The following is a 20046-nucleotide window of genomic DNA, read 5'->3' as shown; positions in this document are numbered from 1 at the left end:
ACTCTGCCACTGAAATGCCTTTCCCACTGAAGCATTCCTTCAACCAGGCTTTTATCTTTTATTTCTTATTGTACCAGAATCATATTACTTGTTTAAAAAGCTTTGTTTCCTGTTCAAGTTGGTGAGGAGATTGTTTTTGTAGAGTGAGCTAGGAAGAGGGCCTTGGGAGCTTCGAAATCATTGTTGCCTTATTGAAGCAAATTTGATTTAGACCTGATGGTGTTTGAGTTGTCCAAACATATGGTTTGATAGACTGTGCCTATAAAAGAACCCTTTTTTACTGAAAACTTGTTGACTTAACAACTTTTCATATTGTTGAGACAAAATACTTGATAGTCAATTAAAGGAGGAAAATGGTGTATTTTAGCTTATAGTTTGTGGAGATTTCAGTATGTAGTTGACTGGCACAAAGGCATGGTGGCATGGGAGAGGGCATGGCAGAGGAAAACATGAAAAGGCAGGCAGAAAGAGCAACAGCAGCCACAAGCCTGTCTCTCATCTTTATGCCATCTGAACTAGAAGCCTTTTGCGTGGTGCCACCCACATTCAGGGTGGGGCTTCTGTTTTCAGTAAACCCATTCAGCCACACCTAGAACTGTGCTAATTCCAATCAGTGTGCTCAGTACCACATGCTCTTAATTTCAGTATCATACAACCTGGATCCAACAAGCTCTGAAAAGCACCATCTATGAGTGCAGAAGGCTTTGGAGGAATATCTGGATATGTGTCATAATGCTTGTTAAAAATGGCCGGGAAGACTTTATTCCAGATTGTTTCAATAGGGGTAAAACTAATCCATAAGGGAGAGAGATTAAACTTGATTCCACTGAAAGAAAAGGTGGGAGGAGTTTTAAATACCATGGTGAGTCAGTGGAAAGTACTAGCAGACTTTAAGGGGAGCGGTGGTCAGTGTGATCAGGCCATCATCCTGTGTGCTTCCTAATTGATGGTTAAGTGGGTTAAATTTCTACCCTCTCACAGAGACTGAGACAGGAGCCTTCTCACTCTAGATTAAATTTCAAATAGATGGCTCCAGGGTTCTTGAGAAAATCTTTGAGAGACTTGGTAAGAAACTTAAATGAGATTTAAGTCTCAAAGGAGCAAAAGGGAAAAAAAGAATTGGTGAATTTTTATTTTTTTAAATATATTCTCTAAAAAAAGGAAGTTAGTTTGGGGTTTGAGTCTAGGAAAAGGGAATTCAGGGATCTAGAGTCAAGAAGAAACCTGTCTACAGTTCACTTGGCTTCTAACATCTCTCTTCACTATGCTCACCTTCAACCACTTCACTCTTTTGAAAGTTTGTGGATTTGATTAACATTGACCACATGTCCCTGCATTGTTCATTTCTTCCACATACCTTTCCTCTCACAGGTAAGCCTGTTAATCACTTGCCTTTTCTTCTGATTTTAATCTATTCCCTGCCATCTCTTCCATATGTCCTGTGGCTTGCAGGTGCATCTGTTATGTTCTCAGATATCAGACACTGTTTTCACTTGTGTGTAATGTTTTTCATATTGTGGCTCTCTTATCTGATGTCCTCAAGCACGACTCCAAGTCTGATACTATTTATAACCACAGTTAGAAAGTTTTGCCTACAATCAATATAGCATTCAGCTACATTCTCTTAATAGAGGTGTTATCAAATCAGGCTGCAATGTGAATAGTCACAAAACAAAGAAAAAGAACAGGTTCAGCACAGAGATGACATCTAAGAGTGAGAAGTTAGTCACCTACATTGTACCTTCGCAGATTGCAAGCCCTGCCCAGCATATCCTATATCAATTCTTCAGTGCAAAACAATGACCTTGATATTTTATAATGCAAAATCTCTAGCCCATGAAGAAAATCTGTTCCCTACTAACTGGTTTAAATCTTTCCTAGGATTTATCTTCTCATTCCCACCAAGAAAATTCATAGGATATAGTTTATAAGAGAACATTTTCAAATGTCTGGGCAACTAGCACACAGTAAGTATACTTGGCAAGGGTGAGCTTTAGGCAAAGCTGTTCAGGATGACTATCAGCTATAGTGATTCTATGCACGCAAAGAGTTCTTTTAATATCTGCTTTTCCAGCATGGTCATTAATGGCATGACTCTTTACTCTCTCTCTCTCTTTTTTTTTTTTTTTACTTTATTTGTTAATATTAAGAAGAAAAGGTAAAACAAATTTTCACAACAAAATAATGAAAAAGTAACAATTGTTGATAAGTTACACATCATTATCTTTAGTCACTCAAGTACAAAATATGGGCATAAAAATTTCTTCAATCAATATTAGCACAACCTTTCCTATCAGTGAACTAAGTGACACTAATGGTATAACTAACTTGTATTTTTTTCTTTTCCCTTCTATCCTTTCTCTTTTCCCCTATCTTAGTTTCTTCTTTTTATTGAACAGTTTCCTTCCATTTCACAGTGACTATTGTATATTTTGAACCTTATGGTTTCACATATGTCATTGTGGTGTGATGTTTTTCAATCCTTCTGGAAATATACACAGAAGGGGAATACCTGGGTTGAATGGGACCTCTAATCCTAATTTTTTGAGGAATCTCCACACTAATTTCCACAGTGTTTGTACTAATCTACTCTCTAACCAACAATTGTAAATATTTTCTTTTTCCCTACAGAACCAGGAGCATTTTTTATTGGTTGATATATGACTCTTTACTCTCAAATGGGACACAATTTAGATGGTAAATTATAAGATCATTTTAGCTTTGTCCATTGCTCTACATTTCAGTTTTTTCTCAGGTCATGTACCAATGTGCAAAAAAGCATGTATTTTTGTTCTATTCAGCTTTCAAAACATGCAATTAAATCTTGTGGGTATACACACACACACACACACACACACACACACACACCTTACTACCTCCAAAAAGAGAAAACGTTGTTCTCAGAGTAACTACAATTTAAACATAACTTAAGAAGAAAAAATGTTTTATTAAATACTTAAAATGAAACACAATGTGCAAATGTGCCTGCCCAGAACACAGCACTTTACATTATGATGTAGCCATGGGTTATTCTTCAGTGGGGATCACTGCCTTGTAGTTTTCAAAACAGAGATATGGCAGGGACATTAAGTTTATAGCAAAATTTTCCAGTGCTTTGAAAGCATAACTTGGCACTACACTTAACAAATTGCATTTTTAAGCAATTGATAAAATGAGACTTTTGTTTCCTTCTTGCTGTAAAAAGTTTCCCAAAGGCAAGTGGGGGCTGGTGATAGAAGACAGTTATTCTTGTACTTAAAGGTGGACGTTGATACTCAAATTTCTCAAAAGAGGAAGTTGAAGTTTCAAGTAATTATGTAATATATACAAGAGCACAGCTGATTAAACTAGAGGGTGTCAGGAGCTCAAACCCAGAGTGACTTAACCCCATAGGCCATTTCAGTCTTCTATGCTGTCTGCAAGCTATGTCATGGTTTGTGCAGTGTTTGCTTTCTCCATGGGGGAGGGGAAGGCCCTGTGTCTAGCATATACATTTTTAATAAACAGTAAATAATTAATGATTGGAACTGTGTACGAGAGGCAGTGGGAATAAGAATGAGAGTTAGAGTGAGGGGAAAGGATAGTGAAAAATCTGAAGGCCACTGTCCATCCATAACACTATACATAAACTCTCTAGACGGTCACTAAGTTGGTGAATACTGGTCAGCCCAACACTGTGAGGCCACGGGCTTCAGGAGTAGAGTTGGTGACAGCACAGTCTGACAGTTTTTCTTAGTTTTCTTGTTTTAAGTTCAGAGAGACAGGTCAGGACAGTGATCAAGAAATGAGCTTTGAATTGAGTTAACCCTTAGGGTGAGCACTTAAAGGTATTCTCAAAAGTAGAGAAGAAACCATTTTACATTTAAGATTTCATCTCAGCTCCACAAAACTTATGAAGAATACATCGTTATTCATATTTTTTGATTTAGGCACCTGAGACCTCGGAATGAGATAACTCGAGCAACATCATGCACAAAAGTGATTTTCTCTTGGAGTCTGTCTCACCTTAGAGAATGAATTCCTGTTGTCTCTTTCTTTCGGGCAGATTTGTAAGAATTCTGTTACCACCAAGGCAAGAAATTCCCACCAGCCACCAGAAGGTGGGCTTCTCTCACTCTTGCCATTGATATCAGTGTCTTCTATTTCTCCAAAAGTGTGAAGAGAAATGTCATTTTGCCAACAGAAGACATTTACAGAATATTTATTGTGGCCAGATACTATTACAAATGCTTTGTATATATGTGTTAATCACATTCTTAAAAATAATCCTCTCATACAGGTAGTACACTTTCCCCCATTGTACAGATAAAGAAGTTGGCTAAAAGAGGTAAGTAACTTGACAAAGATTACCCAGGAAATAAATGGCAGAGCTGTAAACTGAATCAAAGTATTCTGGTGCTAGGCTCTGTGTTCTCAACTACTACGCAAGTATTTATGTTGCCTTCTGATGGTAACTTCTGTGTATGCTTCACTTAAAACCGCTGATGTCTGATGTGCCACTTATTCTGAAGAATAGTCTCACAAGGATGATAGGAATGTCATTTGGTTTATAATAATACTAACCAATATTTACTGAGCTCTGTCTCCATGTCAGACACAGTGTTTAGAGCTTTACCAATCTTATTTAAATTTCCAAACATAATAGTGGAGTAAGTTTATTCTAGTTTGCAGATGAGAAAACTGAAGCTTATGTGTAAATAATTTGTTCAAAGTCACACAGCTAGTAACAGCTGCATAAAATCCAGCTCCTATTTGATTTTCTCTTGCACATACTCGTTGCCCTGAAGATTCATACCAGAGGTCATTTGGGGTTTTGATTCATTCATTAATTTTGTGATAGTGGCCATTTTATCCTGCCTGCGGAGGTTATGCTGTTATGTATGCTCGTTTCACTTTCAGGAGATAAAGGTAAATGAACAAAAGGATAAGCACACATCAGGGATCTTCTCAAGTGATAAACTGATGCCATTTGGTCATCACAAATTTACTATTTTTTACATCATGTATTGTGGTTTTTCATTTATTTAAAACTACATTTTTAAAACATTCTTTGGATACTTAAACCATTGGCCAGATTTAATACTGAAGGCATAAATGATATTTAGGAGGTATTATTTGTTTTTTAGAAATATTTACATTAGAGATATTTCAATATAGGAATCTATATGGTATACATAACTATGGTTAAATGTGCATACATCAAAACAAAACAGAAATATCTGACATTCTACACTATTATGATTACGATTATTATTATTTTTGATACTGGGGATTGAACTCATGATCTCATGCTTGTCTGGCAGGCACTTATGCCACTGAGATAAATCCTTATGTCACTGAGATAAATCCCTGGCCTTCTAGATTATTATTAAAGAGGCACATAAATATTGTATGTAAATTTAGAACTGGAAGGAATTTGAGAGATCAACTAGTTCAGATAGGAAAACTAAATGGGGCCAATTGATTTAAGTGACCAGTCAAGTTTTCAGACATTTTATAATATTCATATTCAGTCTTAGATATTTTATAAATCTTTGTGATCTGTCTTTTTATATCTGTCTGAGGGAATTTATTTCTCTTTCTTTTTCTTAGTACACTTTGTGCCTATTTTCATCAATAGATCTTTATCACAGATACAATACAATCCTGATAAAAATATTGATAAAATTCCTTGCAGAGCTAAGGAAAACAATCATAAAATTTATTTGGAATCAGAAGAGACCTAGAGTAGTGCACACACACACACACACACACACCCCAAAAACCAAAGATGAAAACACAAAAAACTAGGCAATGAAAGCAAGTCAGGAAGCATCACAATCCCTGACTTTAGATTGTACTATAAAGCTAGTATGATGAAAGATAGTGCAGTACTGGCAAATAAACAGACCCAGGGATAAATGGAACTGTTTAGAAGATGCAGAAACAACTCCAGCCTTATCTTTGACAAAGGGGCCAAACGCCTTAGCTGGAAGAAAGATAATGTCTTTAATAAATGGTGCTCATTCTTGAATTTCTTCTGTTGATATCTTTCTGGCTTTAAAAAGTACCTCATATATAGAGAACCTCGTAGTACACCGAAGGATATGGGCTGATGAATCTGCCAAGTGATATAAACAAAATAGTAGAAGCTCACTCTTTGGGAAATAATCACTTTCTAAAGTTAAGTGACTTTACAGATTTGTACATAGCTGTCTTAGTTACTTTTTACTGATCGCTGAGACAAAATACCTGCTGACCAAAGTTGGGAAACGAAAGGTTTATTTCTTACAGTTTTTGGTTGGCTTCAAGGCAAGGTGGCATGGCAGGTCCACAATTCATAGTGGCTGCAAACAGCAAGGCAGAAACTGGCAAAAGAGAGCAAGACACACCTTCTTCCTGCCATTACACCACATCCTGGCTCCGCCCCTAGGCCAGTGTAGCACTCACACCACCAATCCAAGCACTAGACAATGAACTAATCATAAATGCACAATGCAAATGCGTGAGGCCAGGGGCCACCAACATAAACCATGACAATAGCATATCATGTAATAAATTCTAGAATAGAAAAGAACCTGAGATGTTTTTGATTTTGTAATTGAGAAACTAAAGTCTCAGTAAATAAAGTTAATTCTTGAAGAGCTGTCCTGATCAGTTTGGGACCAAGAGCAAGATCTTCCTAGATTAGAGTTCAGTGACACATTGCTTTTCTGCTGATCAGACTTCCTTTGAAATTTTTCTGGCATAAATAGGCTTTTAACGGATGTCACAATTTTTTTACTGCATTATATTAAATACTCTACTATCATATTTGACCAAATTCCTTACAATACAGCTAAACTGCAGCTTTAGGGATCTTAATGATTTGCCATAGATTAAGTGGAAATGATTAGTGTGTAATAGTGTTAGTTACAGAAGTTAAGAACTTCTAAGCTCACTCTAATCAAAGAGTCATTGAGCACGTCTCTGAGGAGAGAAACCTTACTTAGCTCTTCCTTAGGACAAGTCCTGCACACATACACAGATTTCCACAAAATAGCAAAAATTAGATGTTTTTATAACTTTATGTTATGAGTTTATGAAGCATGACCTGAAAAAATTATTAAACTAAGTTTATGAAGCATGACCTGAAAAAATTATTAAACTAAATTTTCTACCATCTGAGAATCCTTATAGTAAACTATCTATTCAGTCATTTATTCACCAAGTATAATGAATTCCTATCATGAATTTCAAACTGGACTTTATGCTTGGGTATAGGAATAAAAACACATGTTTTCCTTAGTATCTAGTAGGAGGAAGCAGGGACATAAAAAGTAATATTGGGTTGCTAAAACTGGTCAGTGGTAGAGTGCTTGCCTTGCATATGCAAAGCACTATTTGATGCATAACAACATGTACATGCAATAAATATAGAAAACTATTATAGTTGTTATGGAAATCAGGAAGGGTCACTCAGATGGAGTGGTTTGGTTTACCAGATGTGATTAATTTATAGCTTCCAGAAGTAATTGACATAAGATGCTCTGAATCTTGAAAAACTGGATGGGTCTTTCCTGGATTAGGGGGGTACACATTCAAGAAAAGAGTGAGTAAGGGTGTAAGATATGAAAGTATGGTCCATATATGATTCTGAACATAGTTTATATGACTTCTGTGTAGGCTGCAAAAAGTAAGCTTAGGAGAGTGAAGCTGGGTAAGTCAGAAGTTGGTCAATGGAAAGATGTTTCTGGTACGCACAGAATTTGAACTTATTTTATGAAAAATAGTCAAAAATGGCTCTATACTACAGACTTGCTGTTAGAAAGATCAGCTCTGGTAAGATGTATTTGTATGTATGCAGGAAATCAAGCTAAAAAAACAGGGAGACCAGTCAGGGGCCCTTGACTATGCAAAGAAAAGATGATAATGATGCCTAACATAAATAAAAATGAAGATATAGAGGAAAAAGAAAGTAAAGAAGTGTATTAATAGGCAGAATTGGAGAAATTTTATGACCAAAGAGATATGGCAAGTAGGAAATCAAAATACACTGAACAGAAAATTAAAGAACTGAGTTCTAATTGTATATGTGTGTCTTTCACTCTCCACATCTGTAATTGAAAGGGAATGATGATTTTCCTAACCATCAGTTTGCACTTGGTAACATGGCAAATTTGGACTGCATTGTTTTTTAAGTCTCTAACAATGTATGGTTTTCTTAGATGTGTAGATTTATAAATGCACTCACTTAGATCTTAGACTCCATAATAATTGTCACTAATAATTTTAAAATAAGTGTAAGTATATAATGCATTTTACCATTTTATAGCAATTTTATACATTTTATGCACTTAAGCATTTTATAATAGTGTACTCAGTTAAGCTCACTACAACTTTTGTCACATTTACTGGTTTCTGTTCTTTATACTCAGGAAGCCATTTCCCTTAAGGAACACTAGGGCAGCATTTGACACTTTTTAGGTCTGTAAAGAAGAATATTATTGCAAATTATTTCCCTAAAGTTTATTTCTGCAACAGATAAATGTTATTATTGTTGGCTTAAGGTGGTCTAAGTTTGTTTCTTGCTCATATTAAATTCAGTTGGTGACAGAACATGTGAGTCTGTCTTCTGCGTGGTCATCAAGGCCCTATGCTTACGATAGTTCTGCCATTTTTTGTGAAGGTTTCAAAGGTCACCCCTGGCACCCTCTATCAGAGAGGTGAAGGCAGAGTGGATGATGTAGGAGGAGATTCTTAAGGCTTGGTCTGAAAGAAGCACAACTTTATTTTGCTTTATTCCATGTATCTCTGCTACACCTAAATGCAAAGGAGAATGGAAAGGGTACTCTGCTTGTGAGCCTAGGAGGTTAGTGAAGGTGGGTTTGGTGCATAGGAAGGCATTTCTTCTGAGGCTGGAACTCGAACCTAGATCATTTGACTTCAGAATCCTCAGCCAAAACGTGGTGCTATAGTGCCTGTCAGACTAGATCTGCTCCATAGCACTGTCAGGAATCAAGCTGTCACATAAAGAAATGTGAGGATGTGGGTTGACTCTGTAGTGAACCTCACAACATGCAGTCAAGATTTGTGAATTTTAAAAGCATCCTAAACTATAAAACTTTTGAGAAGTATTGAATTCAGCAATAATGGAAAATATGAGAAGCAACAATAAAAAGTTTAAATGAGAGTAAAAAGATATGTCTCTGAAATATAACTTTTATAAACTCCCAGTTTTACAGTAAGTGCAGTGACTTAATGAAGTTAATTTGTGTTAGTTCAGAGAGAATGAAAAATGTGTTATACTGAGACTTCCATTTCCCTACAGATCTAATAAATTGTTCTCATTATAAGGAAATTTAATAATTTTATAAACCTATAATTTTTGAGTTGGAAGAAAATTTAGCTAAATTACTTCTAAATATAGCCTGAGTATTGCATAAAATGAAGGAGACCTACAGACCTAAATTACTTGCCTACATCTCAGTCTTCAGGGACAAAGGACTGTAGGACCTTTGCTTTCTTTTCAGTTTCTACTTATTGTGTCATTTCCCTTAAGAAACAATCATGCTACACTATACTTCTTAGAAACTCTTACAGGTATATTATTAAGAAAAAGAACAATATGGATCCTATAGTGCTGGAGAATTGGGGATGTTCTAATTCTTTATTGGGCAGTTCAGAGTTAAACAGAAAATTAGGTTTAACCCTTGCTATTTGCAAAATTATACATATATATAATATATATGAAAATAACATATATACTTCATATATGACCATTTCCCTTTGATAGTAATTTTAGTTGGCTTTAGGGTGATTATTTGCAACATAAATTTACACTACGAGACAAATCTAGAAAGTGTGACTGTTGGATGAGAATTTCCTGGCTATTGGATGCAAGGTGAGAGTCAAATAGTCTAGGTAATAAGTTGCTTTGGTTCATTATAACATTAATTTTAATAAAACAATTTGTCTTGGAAGTACAATTTTGGATCACTGAACAAAGACAGCATTGTGTGTTACCAGGAAGAAAAGGGAATCACTGAAATCTATATAAAATACTGTAGAAAATCCTCTGGTTGAGAGTTGGCTTTTGTTAATAGACACCATACTGCTAAACGAAACTTTAGGATTGTTTTTCTTTACTGGAAATGTTCCTTACCTCCCTATATTTTAATTGATCTTTTTCTCAGAATGAACTGACACTGTTTTAGAACATAGACTATGTAAAAACAAATGTCATTGTCGTTTGGTTATTTTTTCCCTGAGCGGAACGTCTTGACTTCATAAATTATAGGAACTTGTGACATTTTATTCAGCTATGTAAATGACCATTTCTTTTAATTAGATTCCATCAGCATGAAAGTCTAAAAATATGCCCTACTTTCTCATTCTAATGAATAAAAGTGAGAAATTAGCTGTCTCAAAAAGTTTTTGTTTCAGCACATTTTTTTCCATTCAAAGTGATTTACAGCAACCTAAATCTCCTAACTAGCATGTATTTCAAATGCCTATTGGTGCATGCAGGTGATGCATTATTTCTGCTTAGAAGGTGTAATACACACTCTCTGGGGAGCTAGTCAAGCTAGATAAAACTATTAAATAGGAGTATATGAAGACAAACAAAATTTCTGAATCAATGAGACAAATCAGAATACAAATAAGAACTGAAATCTAATGAAGAGAAAACTGAGAAGGAACAAATTCACAATTCTATGCTAAATTTACTCTCTTCCTTAGCTTAAGTGTCAGATTGATTTTTTAAAAAACAGTAATTTTGTGTCAATACAATTAAATTTATAAGAGAGTTTTTGAGATATGAAATTAGAACTTCTATAAAATGTAGATAACTTTTCCTAACATTCACATTTTGTAATTTATATGCTTGCTCTGTCATTTTGATATATATCAATTATACTACTAATAAAAAATAAACAAAATGAACATGTAAGTAATGTTATGCAACTTTCAGGCAGTTTCACACATGTTATCTGGTCTTTGAAGGGTACTATAGAGTCATTTTCAAGATGAACAAACCAATAGTATGGAAAGTAAATGAACATACTTAAAGGTTTACTTAACTGTATTGTAAGTCAATCTAGCTTTAAACTCAAGTGTTTCAATCCCGGGGCCCTTGTCCTTTTAAGGTTGTCAAGCCTTGCCTCTGGGGACAGTGATACTCTTACTGTATTATTCCACATCATTTGAATTTTTAGTATGTTTTATGTGTTTGCCTAAGAAAAATAAGTTTTTTTTCAGTACAGGCAGTTGAACCCAGGGCCTTCATTCTCAGTTCTTTTTAGTTTTCTTCTTCTCCTTTTTCTTCTCCTCCTTCTTCTTTTTTAAATTTTGACACAGACTCCTTCTAAGTCACTAAGTTGCCCTTTCTGGACTCTTAACTTGAAATTCTCCTGTTTTAGTCTCCTAGAGTGCATTTATCCCCACGCCTAGCTGAAAGGCACTATTCCATAATAGCTTAGATCACGATTTCTGGTGACAAATTGTCCGGATCCTCTTCTGCTTTTGTCTCCATAGATATTTCTGTGTCTCAGCTTCAACTATAAGTTGGAGTAATAATTCCTTCTCAATGGCTGTTGTGTTGATAAAAGGAAATAATGGTTGGCATACAGTAAATAACCAAAAACCATCAGCATTTACCATTATTCTGTAAGTTGTTTCTGGGTATATGGATTATTTTTACACATAGAATATAATGTGCATAGCTTTGTTCATAATTATTAACCTAACAGTAGCAATCACTCTCAGGGTGAGTGACCTTTTAAAATATTATTCTGCTATAGTACATTTATAAATCCATATTTTATAGATATGAGTTTATGCTTGTTTCATAAATGATGAATCACTGTGACCATAATATGTACATATATAGAATGATTTTATGTACAATTTTCAATTACATATGCATGTATATGAGCCAAATGCAGTTTATTTTGGCTTTTTTCTTCCTTTGGAAATGTTTGGTTTTGTTATGTAAAACAGTAATTTGAAACAAAAGTTTTGATAAAATATTTCATGTGATTTCATACCAGAATGTACTAGACATAATAACTTTACAAAACATATAGGAATCTTAGCATGTGATTAAAGAGGGAGTTTATAAGGTCATATTCTGGGGCACTATAGTGTCAACTGAAAGACAGTAATTACAGCTGGCAAACACTGGTGTCCCATTTCATGAGAATTTAATGAAACTCCTATGAGGTTGTTGTCATTTTGTGACAATGCAGAAAACAACACATTTGCATTTATACATCACAGTTACAGAGGGGAAAACATCAGGTAATATGCGTGTGCGTGTTCGTGTATGTGTGTGTGTGTGTGTGTGTGTGTGTAAAACACGGGAGCTGTAACATAGAGAAAATTGTTTGTTCTCTTTCATTTAAACCTTCTCCAGGGGGTCTTCTATCATTTTAATATGATGCTAACTGATCTTCTGTGAAGCCTATTTTGTTAATTTAAGAAACCTTAATGTTTGAAAATGCTAGTTTATCATGAGCTTTATCTGAATCTATATAGAGAATTCTAGGTTTCCTGCTATCTCATTAACCTTTCAAAGAAAAACTGCAGGAATTTGTTTTATCTTCTTAAATTGCTTGTTTTCCATTTATTAAACATGTACTACATACTGAGAAGTTCACATGAAAAATTAGTCATTGTATACAAGAATTTGGTTATTTTAATAATGAGTTAAGATACCATCAAAAAATACGTATGTAGTGCTAGGTTGGGCAAAATTCTGTTTCATCTTTTAAAATGTCTCATTTTTGCCATGCATATTGGCATATGTAATATATTGGAAAGTTCATATTTTTTCATGCTTTAAAATTCTGAGCACTAAACAATCTGTTACCTCTCTGTCTGTCTGACACTATCTACCAAGGCCTCTCTATCACCTACTCTACTTTTATTATTTTTACTTATTTATTTTTGATACCAAGGATCAAACTTATGACATCATGCTTGCCAAGCAGATATTACACCACTGAGCTAAATCCTGAGCCCAATCCATTCTACTTTCAAAAGCTTAGTTATCCCTCTCTTCCCCATAGAAAGCTTTACATCTCTAATAAGAAAAAACAAAGATTGAGAGATATCTCCACAAAAATTCTGTTTCTCACCAGCAAAGTGAACTCTCCTAAGCAGTGGAAAGAAACTGCATGGTAGGAATGTTCTGTGCCCATCAGGCCACCATCAGCTCTTCCTTGCCCCATTTCCTGTTAATTTCCTAACTTTTAGCATCATATCTTCTGAGGGAATACATATCCTTGTTTTCCTTTCCAGCACAGCAATCACATTCTTTTTCTATTCTACTCTATAACCTTCATAATCTCCTTCCTTTTTCAAGAAGGAAGTAACACATTTTCTTTGCCAGAGCTCTGACTTACCCGGTTTAGCCAATGTAAATATTCTATTGTAGGGAAATTCATTACATCCCCTCAAATATTTTATTAATGCCTTGACAATATTTCTTTAATTTTTCTTTCACATTGGCTCAAATAAGCAGGAGGAAGATTTTAAAAATATGAAATTTCATTTGCTTATCTTCCAATTAACGTATGTGGAATAGTACACCCTACTGAGCAATCTGGGGAGCGGGAACAGGTACTGTGTAGTCATAGTAGGTTAAGTTTGTGGCAGTGATGAAATCCGAATTTCAGAAGGCCATAACATCAGTTTATTTCTCATTTGTGCATCACGATTGGTAAAGATTTTATTTCATGTCTCATTATTGGGGGATTAGTCTCCACTATCAAGAACATAATCGGTTACTCAGGTTGGTGGAGAAAAATCACAGCAAACTACAAACCAGCTCTTAAGGCTTCCACACAGAACTCATTAGCTTTCATTTCACTGGACAAAGCAATTCACTTCCACACACTTAAAGCTAATGGATGGAGAAGTACATTGCTACTTGATCCCAGAAGACAGAGAAAACTAGTGATATTTGGTAAATAGCATTCACAGCAACCACAACTGCTTTATCCTAATATTTGTCTTGTTAGGCAAAGTGGAAATGAATTTAATGATGTTATTAAGGGAGAACCAGATGCATATTTTCAGTTCATTGTTCTTCTTTTTCAATATATACTAAAACTTCCCTATACTAAAGCTAATAAAATATCATTGGTGTTGAAAAGTTGCCTCTTTTCCTGGGGTGGAAGTCAGAGGTGCCTCATCACGTGCTCTTGAGTGCAGTAGTGCTGTGGAGGAGAACAGAACCACAGTCACAATCAAGCTCTTCCCCAAACTGCCTCTGCTCATTGACACTCTCCGAAGGAGCACTAATCATCTGTCCCTGGCTTCCGCTCAAAGTTTTATAGGGCTAATCTTATCATCACTCACATCTGCTGGTTTCTACATTTAGCAAAAACATACAAGTGTCTCAAATAACCTAACATTACACAGATATCCGCACTCTTTTGTGAGTTCACGCCTTCTTCCATTCCACCGAGTACTCTGCCACCTACCATGTGCATCAGCTTACTGTCAGGTAGTGCTACTGGTTCTTCCCTATAAATTCATGTTTTCTCTTTCACAAGTATCTACTTATATTGTTTCTTTTCAAACATCTCTCACATGTCATAAGAAAAGTAGATGAAAAAAGGTAAGAAACTACTTCATCTGACCACCTAATGCAGTGACACCCACCTGCCTCTCACATACTCCATCTGAAATGTTGTTAAAATGGATTCCGTCCCTACACCACTCCAAATGCTAACATACTCTGAGGTGCCCTAGATCTCAGTTCTTTTTTCTTTTTTAAGAATAATTTTTGAATCACACATTTTTCTCCTATGTTGTCAATTTCTCATAGAGTATTCTAGCAAATGAATGTGCTTTATAGCTTCTATTTAAAAAAATCCTTGGCACTATGTATACCACTGTTGCTCAATTTTCACAGAAAAGTTCCATAAAAGAAAATTTTACTATTATTTACTAAATATTACCTGCTATTCTCTACTATACTAACATGGTATTTAGTTTAACTCATCTCAAATGCCATTTCTCTACTGTATTTAGTTCATTTATGGTTTTATTTTAATCGTGGGATGAATGCAAATGTTTTTGGCAAGATCAAGTGCTAGTAATGATAATAATAATGACAATAATAATAGTAATAACAGCTAAAACATGGAAGTGCTTATTTTCAGGCAAGTGAAGTTCTGAATAATTTTTGCATATTAGCTCATTTAATTCTCTAATAAACCCTTTGAAGTTGCTGTTAATAATATTCTTTTTGACATTAAATAAAGCTACTGCCCAGAGATAAGAGGTGATATGCACAAGGTAAAAGAGTTACTAAGAGGAATTTCTATATCCAACAGTTCTACCTTTGGATGCTATTCATTTACCCACTACTCTGCATTATTTTTCTTTTTAATTGACTACTTATCTGTGCATATCCTTTACAATCTGATGTTTTGAAATATGTGTACCTTTTGGAACGACCACAGTGAAGGAACATATGGATTATGGTTTTATTTTCTTTTTGTGATAGTCAAAATCTACTGTTAGCCATTTTCAAGAATGTAATACGTTGTAATTAACTCTAGCCACCATGTAGTAAAATATATCTCGTAAACTTATATCTACCTAATTTAAAATTAGGCCCTGTAGCTACCATTATCCTTTCTATAGTTCATCTGTGAACTGTGAGTTTCTGTAAGTTTGTAGAAGCACGAGTTTCTGTTTCTGTGAGTTCAGCTTTGTTAGATTCCACATATTAGTGAGGTCACACACTGTCTTTCTGTGCTGCTTGCTCTCTAACATAATCTCTTGTGATTTCCTTCATGTTGTCACAAATAACAGAATTTTCTCCATAATGCACAGATATTATTCCAAGGAGTGTATGTGCCACATTGCCTCTATTCATTTATCTATTGATGGACACTTAGTTTGATTCCATTTCTTAGAGATTGTGAATGAAGCTCCAATTGAACTTGGAAGTTCAGCCATCTCTTTGACATAGTGATTTCTTTCTTTTTGAATACACATTGTACCCAGTAGTGGGACTGTGGGATGATAAGGTAATCTGTTGTTGCTGATGTTGCTTCTGTACTGGGGACTGAACCCTGGGCCTTGTGCGTGTTAGGCAAGAACTCGAAACTGAACTTTAGAAAACTCAGTTCAATTTTTAACTTTTAAATTATTATTTTGCAAAGTTTTATATAGGGAGATGTGTTAAATAAAATGATAACTTACAAGAGGGGAAAACAGCAGGGAGGGGAAAAGGATAGAAACTAGGCTCCACTGAATAAACTTTGTTTTATAGATTTGATCTGTAGTGGTGTAAATATTTTTTACATAATTATGAAATAAAATCAAATTTTTAATGATCAAAAACAAAATGCAATAAATGAATATAGGTACCACATTAGTGGTTTATCATATAAACTTATTTTCAAGTTACGAAGTATAATTTATAAGTTTAAACTATATTTAAATTGGGATTTTAAAATTTTTAAGGAAACTTCACCTTTTTTTTATAGTTGTGGACTCAATTTACCTTCTCACTAATAGTAAATATTCTCTTTTCTCTGTATTCTTGTCAACACTTACAATCTTTTGTCTTTTTGTTAATAACTATTTTAACTAGAGAAAAGAGTTATAGTTGGACCTCAGTTTATGAATTTAATTCTTTCCATGATTCTGGTTGCAAGTAGGATCTCTAACTTAAGTTACTATATGTTTATTCTTCTCATCTTCCAAGGGAAGCTTAACATAATACATGATCTCAATTATAATGAGTCTAAGTATGTTTATAACTTTTAACAAATTTGGATCTCTTACTTTCCTACTTAAATTTGGCTTAATATAACTCACATTTTAAATTTTTGAAAGTACTACCTTTTAAAGGATGTCTGACTTTAAGCTATTTTTATTTTTAGCAGATAAAATTTATGCTTTATCATTTCCAAGTAGGGTTAATAATTTGAAGAAGAAATGCAGGAAAGAATAACAATGATTAAGACAGTCTAGAAGTCTATCACATTATAAAAAGTAAGATACAAAGTATTCAAACATCCCATCAGCCCAGTAACCTTATTTCGATGTTAATAAAATTGTTACGGGGTCCTGATAACTTATGAGGCTGGGTCATCAGGTGCCAGCTGGTAGATGCAATCCACTCAAGTTCTGACTGTAGTTGGTACCATTTGATGACAGCTATCCCCTTATGCAAAATGGAAAGGAATGGTTTTGGATGCTGAGACTAGCTGAGCTTCTAAGAAAATAGTAGTAATTAAAGAATAATCTTATTGGTTCATTTCTGGGGAAAGTGGGCAGAAGAATAGTGACTGAAGATATGGTCCTGATGCTCTGCCTTCTGTTTCCTGGCAGAGTGATCTCTGCCCGGTCTGCACACTCTCCTCCTGTTGGACATAACGATTGTCAGCACCCACCCACTTTGAGAATAGCATTGGTGTCAGCCCTGCTTTGGAATACCTTTAGTTTCCAAAGGATGTACTTTAGTTTGATCTGCACATTGAACAAAAGAGTACGGAAAATCATATGCAAATAACTGCATTTTGATATAACACCATATATTGTCTCTATATTTCAGACTGTTTTAAACAGCTCATTCTAATCTAGTCAGTAATTGTTGCTGCTTCACCAAGCATTTACTGACAGAAATGCTCTCACTATATTTAGAAAAGAAATAAAATCTACACTATGGAGTTAGCATCATTGTATTTCTAGTTTCATGCATGGTGGATTCCTTATAGAGCTATATTTAATGTACTTCTAATTAGAAAGAGGATGAACGTGTCCAAAGCTTTCTCAGTATTGTTTTATCTTTTATTTGTGTTTACGCAGCTCACCATGTTAAAACGGGAACTTGCGAGGTGGTGGCACTCCACAGATGCTGTAATAAGAACAAGATAGAAGAACGGTCACAAACAGTCAAGTGTTCCTGCTTCCCCGGACAGGTGGCTGGCACCACACGGGCTGCTCCTTCTTGTGTAGACGGTGCGACTTCTTCCATTGTTCACCGTGACAGCATATCTGGGCCTGCGTGGGATTGGATCCCCATTATTATCAACTACAGTCTATCCTGGGAAATTGCACCAAAATCACATGGTTGCAATGAAGCGGGAGAAGGGGCATTTTGAAGTCTAGAATCTTTTAGATAGATGCCTACAATCTTACAAGGTTCTGTTATAAAAGGCATTATAGTAAGGTTCAATTACATCAATGTGTCTTTTACTTTGATGCCATGAAATGTTGATTTCCTGGATCATAAAGGAAGGTGTGTGTAAATTAACTGGTAAAAGCAAGGTGAAAATACATGGCTTAAAGTTGAGGGTTCCTAAACACAGTGCTGAGTCTGGATAATGAAAAAATCAACACTTTATACATGTGTGAATGTTTTGTTGTAGGGAGAATTCTTGCAAAATTTGACTTTTAGGAAGGTACATGAGAGAATTAATTTCTTTCTTTGAGAGTTCATCTAAATATAACAACATATAAAAATTTAAGGATCTATTTAATTTATATTACTGTAAATAATAATTTATTAGATGGTGTCCTGTGATAAGATTATTGCTCAAGATAAAGAATAAGAAAAATGTGTTAACTCTATCTAATTTTAGCTCTCCTAAGTTTTCTGATTTTTCAGCCTACTCATGGGAAATATTACATTGATTCTAAACTACTGATTTTAATGTAAGCCTGGGGCCGTTTTTTCTACATTTATATGAATCAGTACATGCATATATTCACATAGATTTTTTAAAAATATATTTGTCTTTTGATGACTATATTTTTACATGAAAAGTCTTTCAACATTTTGATTATAGTCCACACTATTGTACAGTTCACTTAGAAACTTATTGGCTCTTTAGATCTCTGGTTAAGTGTACTTATCCCCCAAAATAAAACTTTAAAAGAAAAATTCTTTTATTTTTTAATGAGACCAGTGCCTTTTGTTCTATTTTAAATGTTTACATTTCTCAAGTAGAAACCCTGAGCTGATTTTCTTCTCTCTTGTAGCTTCCATAGTGGAGCAGAAGTGGTGGTGTCACATGCAGCCGTGTTTGGAGGGAGAAGAGTGTAAGGTTCTCCCAGATAGGAAAGGGTGGAGCTGCTCCTCTGGAAATAAAGTGAAAACAACTCGGGTAAGTGGACAGCCAGTTTATGAAAGCACAATATCTCTGAATGAATAGACAATAGGACAGGTGAATGGCATGTTTAGCCGTGGTTCAGAATGACAGAACATAGTTTTTTGCATAGTATATGCTTCCCATTTTTTCCTTGATTCATTTTCATAGCATATTTTTATTTCACAATAACATCATAGATTGCCATCAACTGTCACGCTGTCTGATAAATAAACACTGTTGCTTCATGAGGTACTGCTAGAAATCTGGTAGCTCTTGAGGATACATGTTAAATGCTGGGAGGTGATCCCAGTCCCAATTCTTTTACTGCATAGAAATCTGAATAGATTTTGAATTACTTAGTTTACATATGACTCAATAAAATTTTCCCTTATGTTTTTATTTTTATGTTTTGCGAAGGTAATTTTTAAAATCTTATTTATGGAGCATTAAATAAGTTTTTAGTATCTAAGGTCTACGTTAAAGTTATTTTAATTAATTAATTCTTTTTTGGTACTAAGAATTGAACTCAAGACCTCACGTTTGCCAGACAGCTGCTGTGCCTCTGAGCTAAATTTCTGGCTCCTTTACACTAATTTTAAAGGGCTACTGAAAGGAGGTACAGAAACTTAAGTTCAGTACAAAAAATAATCTTAAAACAGTGATGTATTTTATCTTTGCAAGGAGTGGCATCTTAGGAATGAAAGAGTAAAAATAACTTTATTCTTTGATTTCTCTAATTAGATACATGAGTTTCTTGCATGAGCAAATTCTGAATTCTATTTTTATAGAATTAACAAATAAAAATTTTGCCTTTTTGTATCTTATTTTGTACGTGTGTTTCTATTGGCTTTTTTTTTTGCTTTGATGAAAAATATACTATTGATTTGAGTCAGTTATTTAAATATTATACCAGAATAATGAATAATGGCAGGGGGATATTTTATAAGGGTTACCATAAAAC

At 34.7% G+C, this 20046-nt stretch overlaps 1 protein-coding gene across 4 annotated transcripts in view; it reads left to right on the top strand.

Annotated features, from left to right (window-relative positions):
• Nucleotides 1–20046, top strand: part of Tafa2 (TAFA chemokine like family member 2) — a 481707-nt gene that overhangs the window by 427188 nt on the left and 34473 nt on the right. For all 4 annotated transcript variants that reach the window (XR_010049340.1, XM_063255054.1, XM_063255056.1 and 1 more), the window contains exons 3-4: nt 17800–17952; nt 18976–19100. Coding sequence is in view for 3 of the 4 variants with exons in the window: in XM_063255054.1 (XP_063111124.1) it covers nt 17800–17952; nt 18976–19100 (278 nt within the window). In the remaining variant the exon portion in view is untranslated. The remainder of the gene's footprint in view (nt 1–17799; nt 17953–18975; nt 19101–20046) is intronic.

This window comes from Cavia porcellus, unplaced genomic scaffold (assembly GCF_034190915.1).
Source record: "Cavia porcellus strain 051 isolate PalLab524CR breed Dunkin Hartley unplaced genomic scaffold, mCavPor4.1 scaffold_8, whole genome shotgun sequence".
Taxonomy (NCBI): Eukaryota; Metazoa; Chordata; class Mammalia; order Rodentia; family Caviidae; genus Cavia; species Cavia porcellus.
The sequence above is the reverse complement of the archived record's forward strand: the minus strand, read 5'-3'. Positions and strand labels throughout refer to the sequence as shown.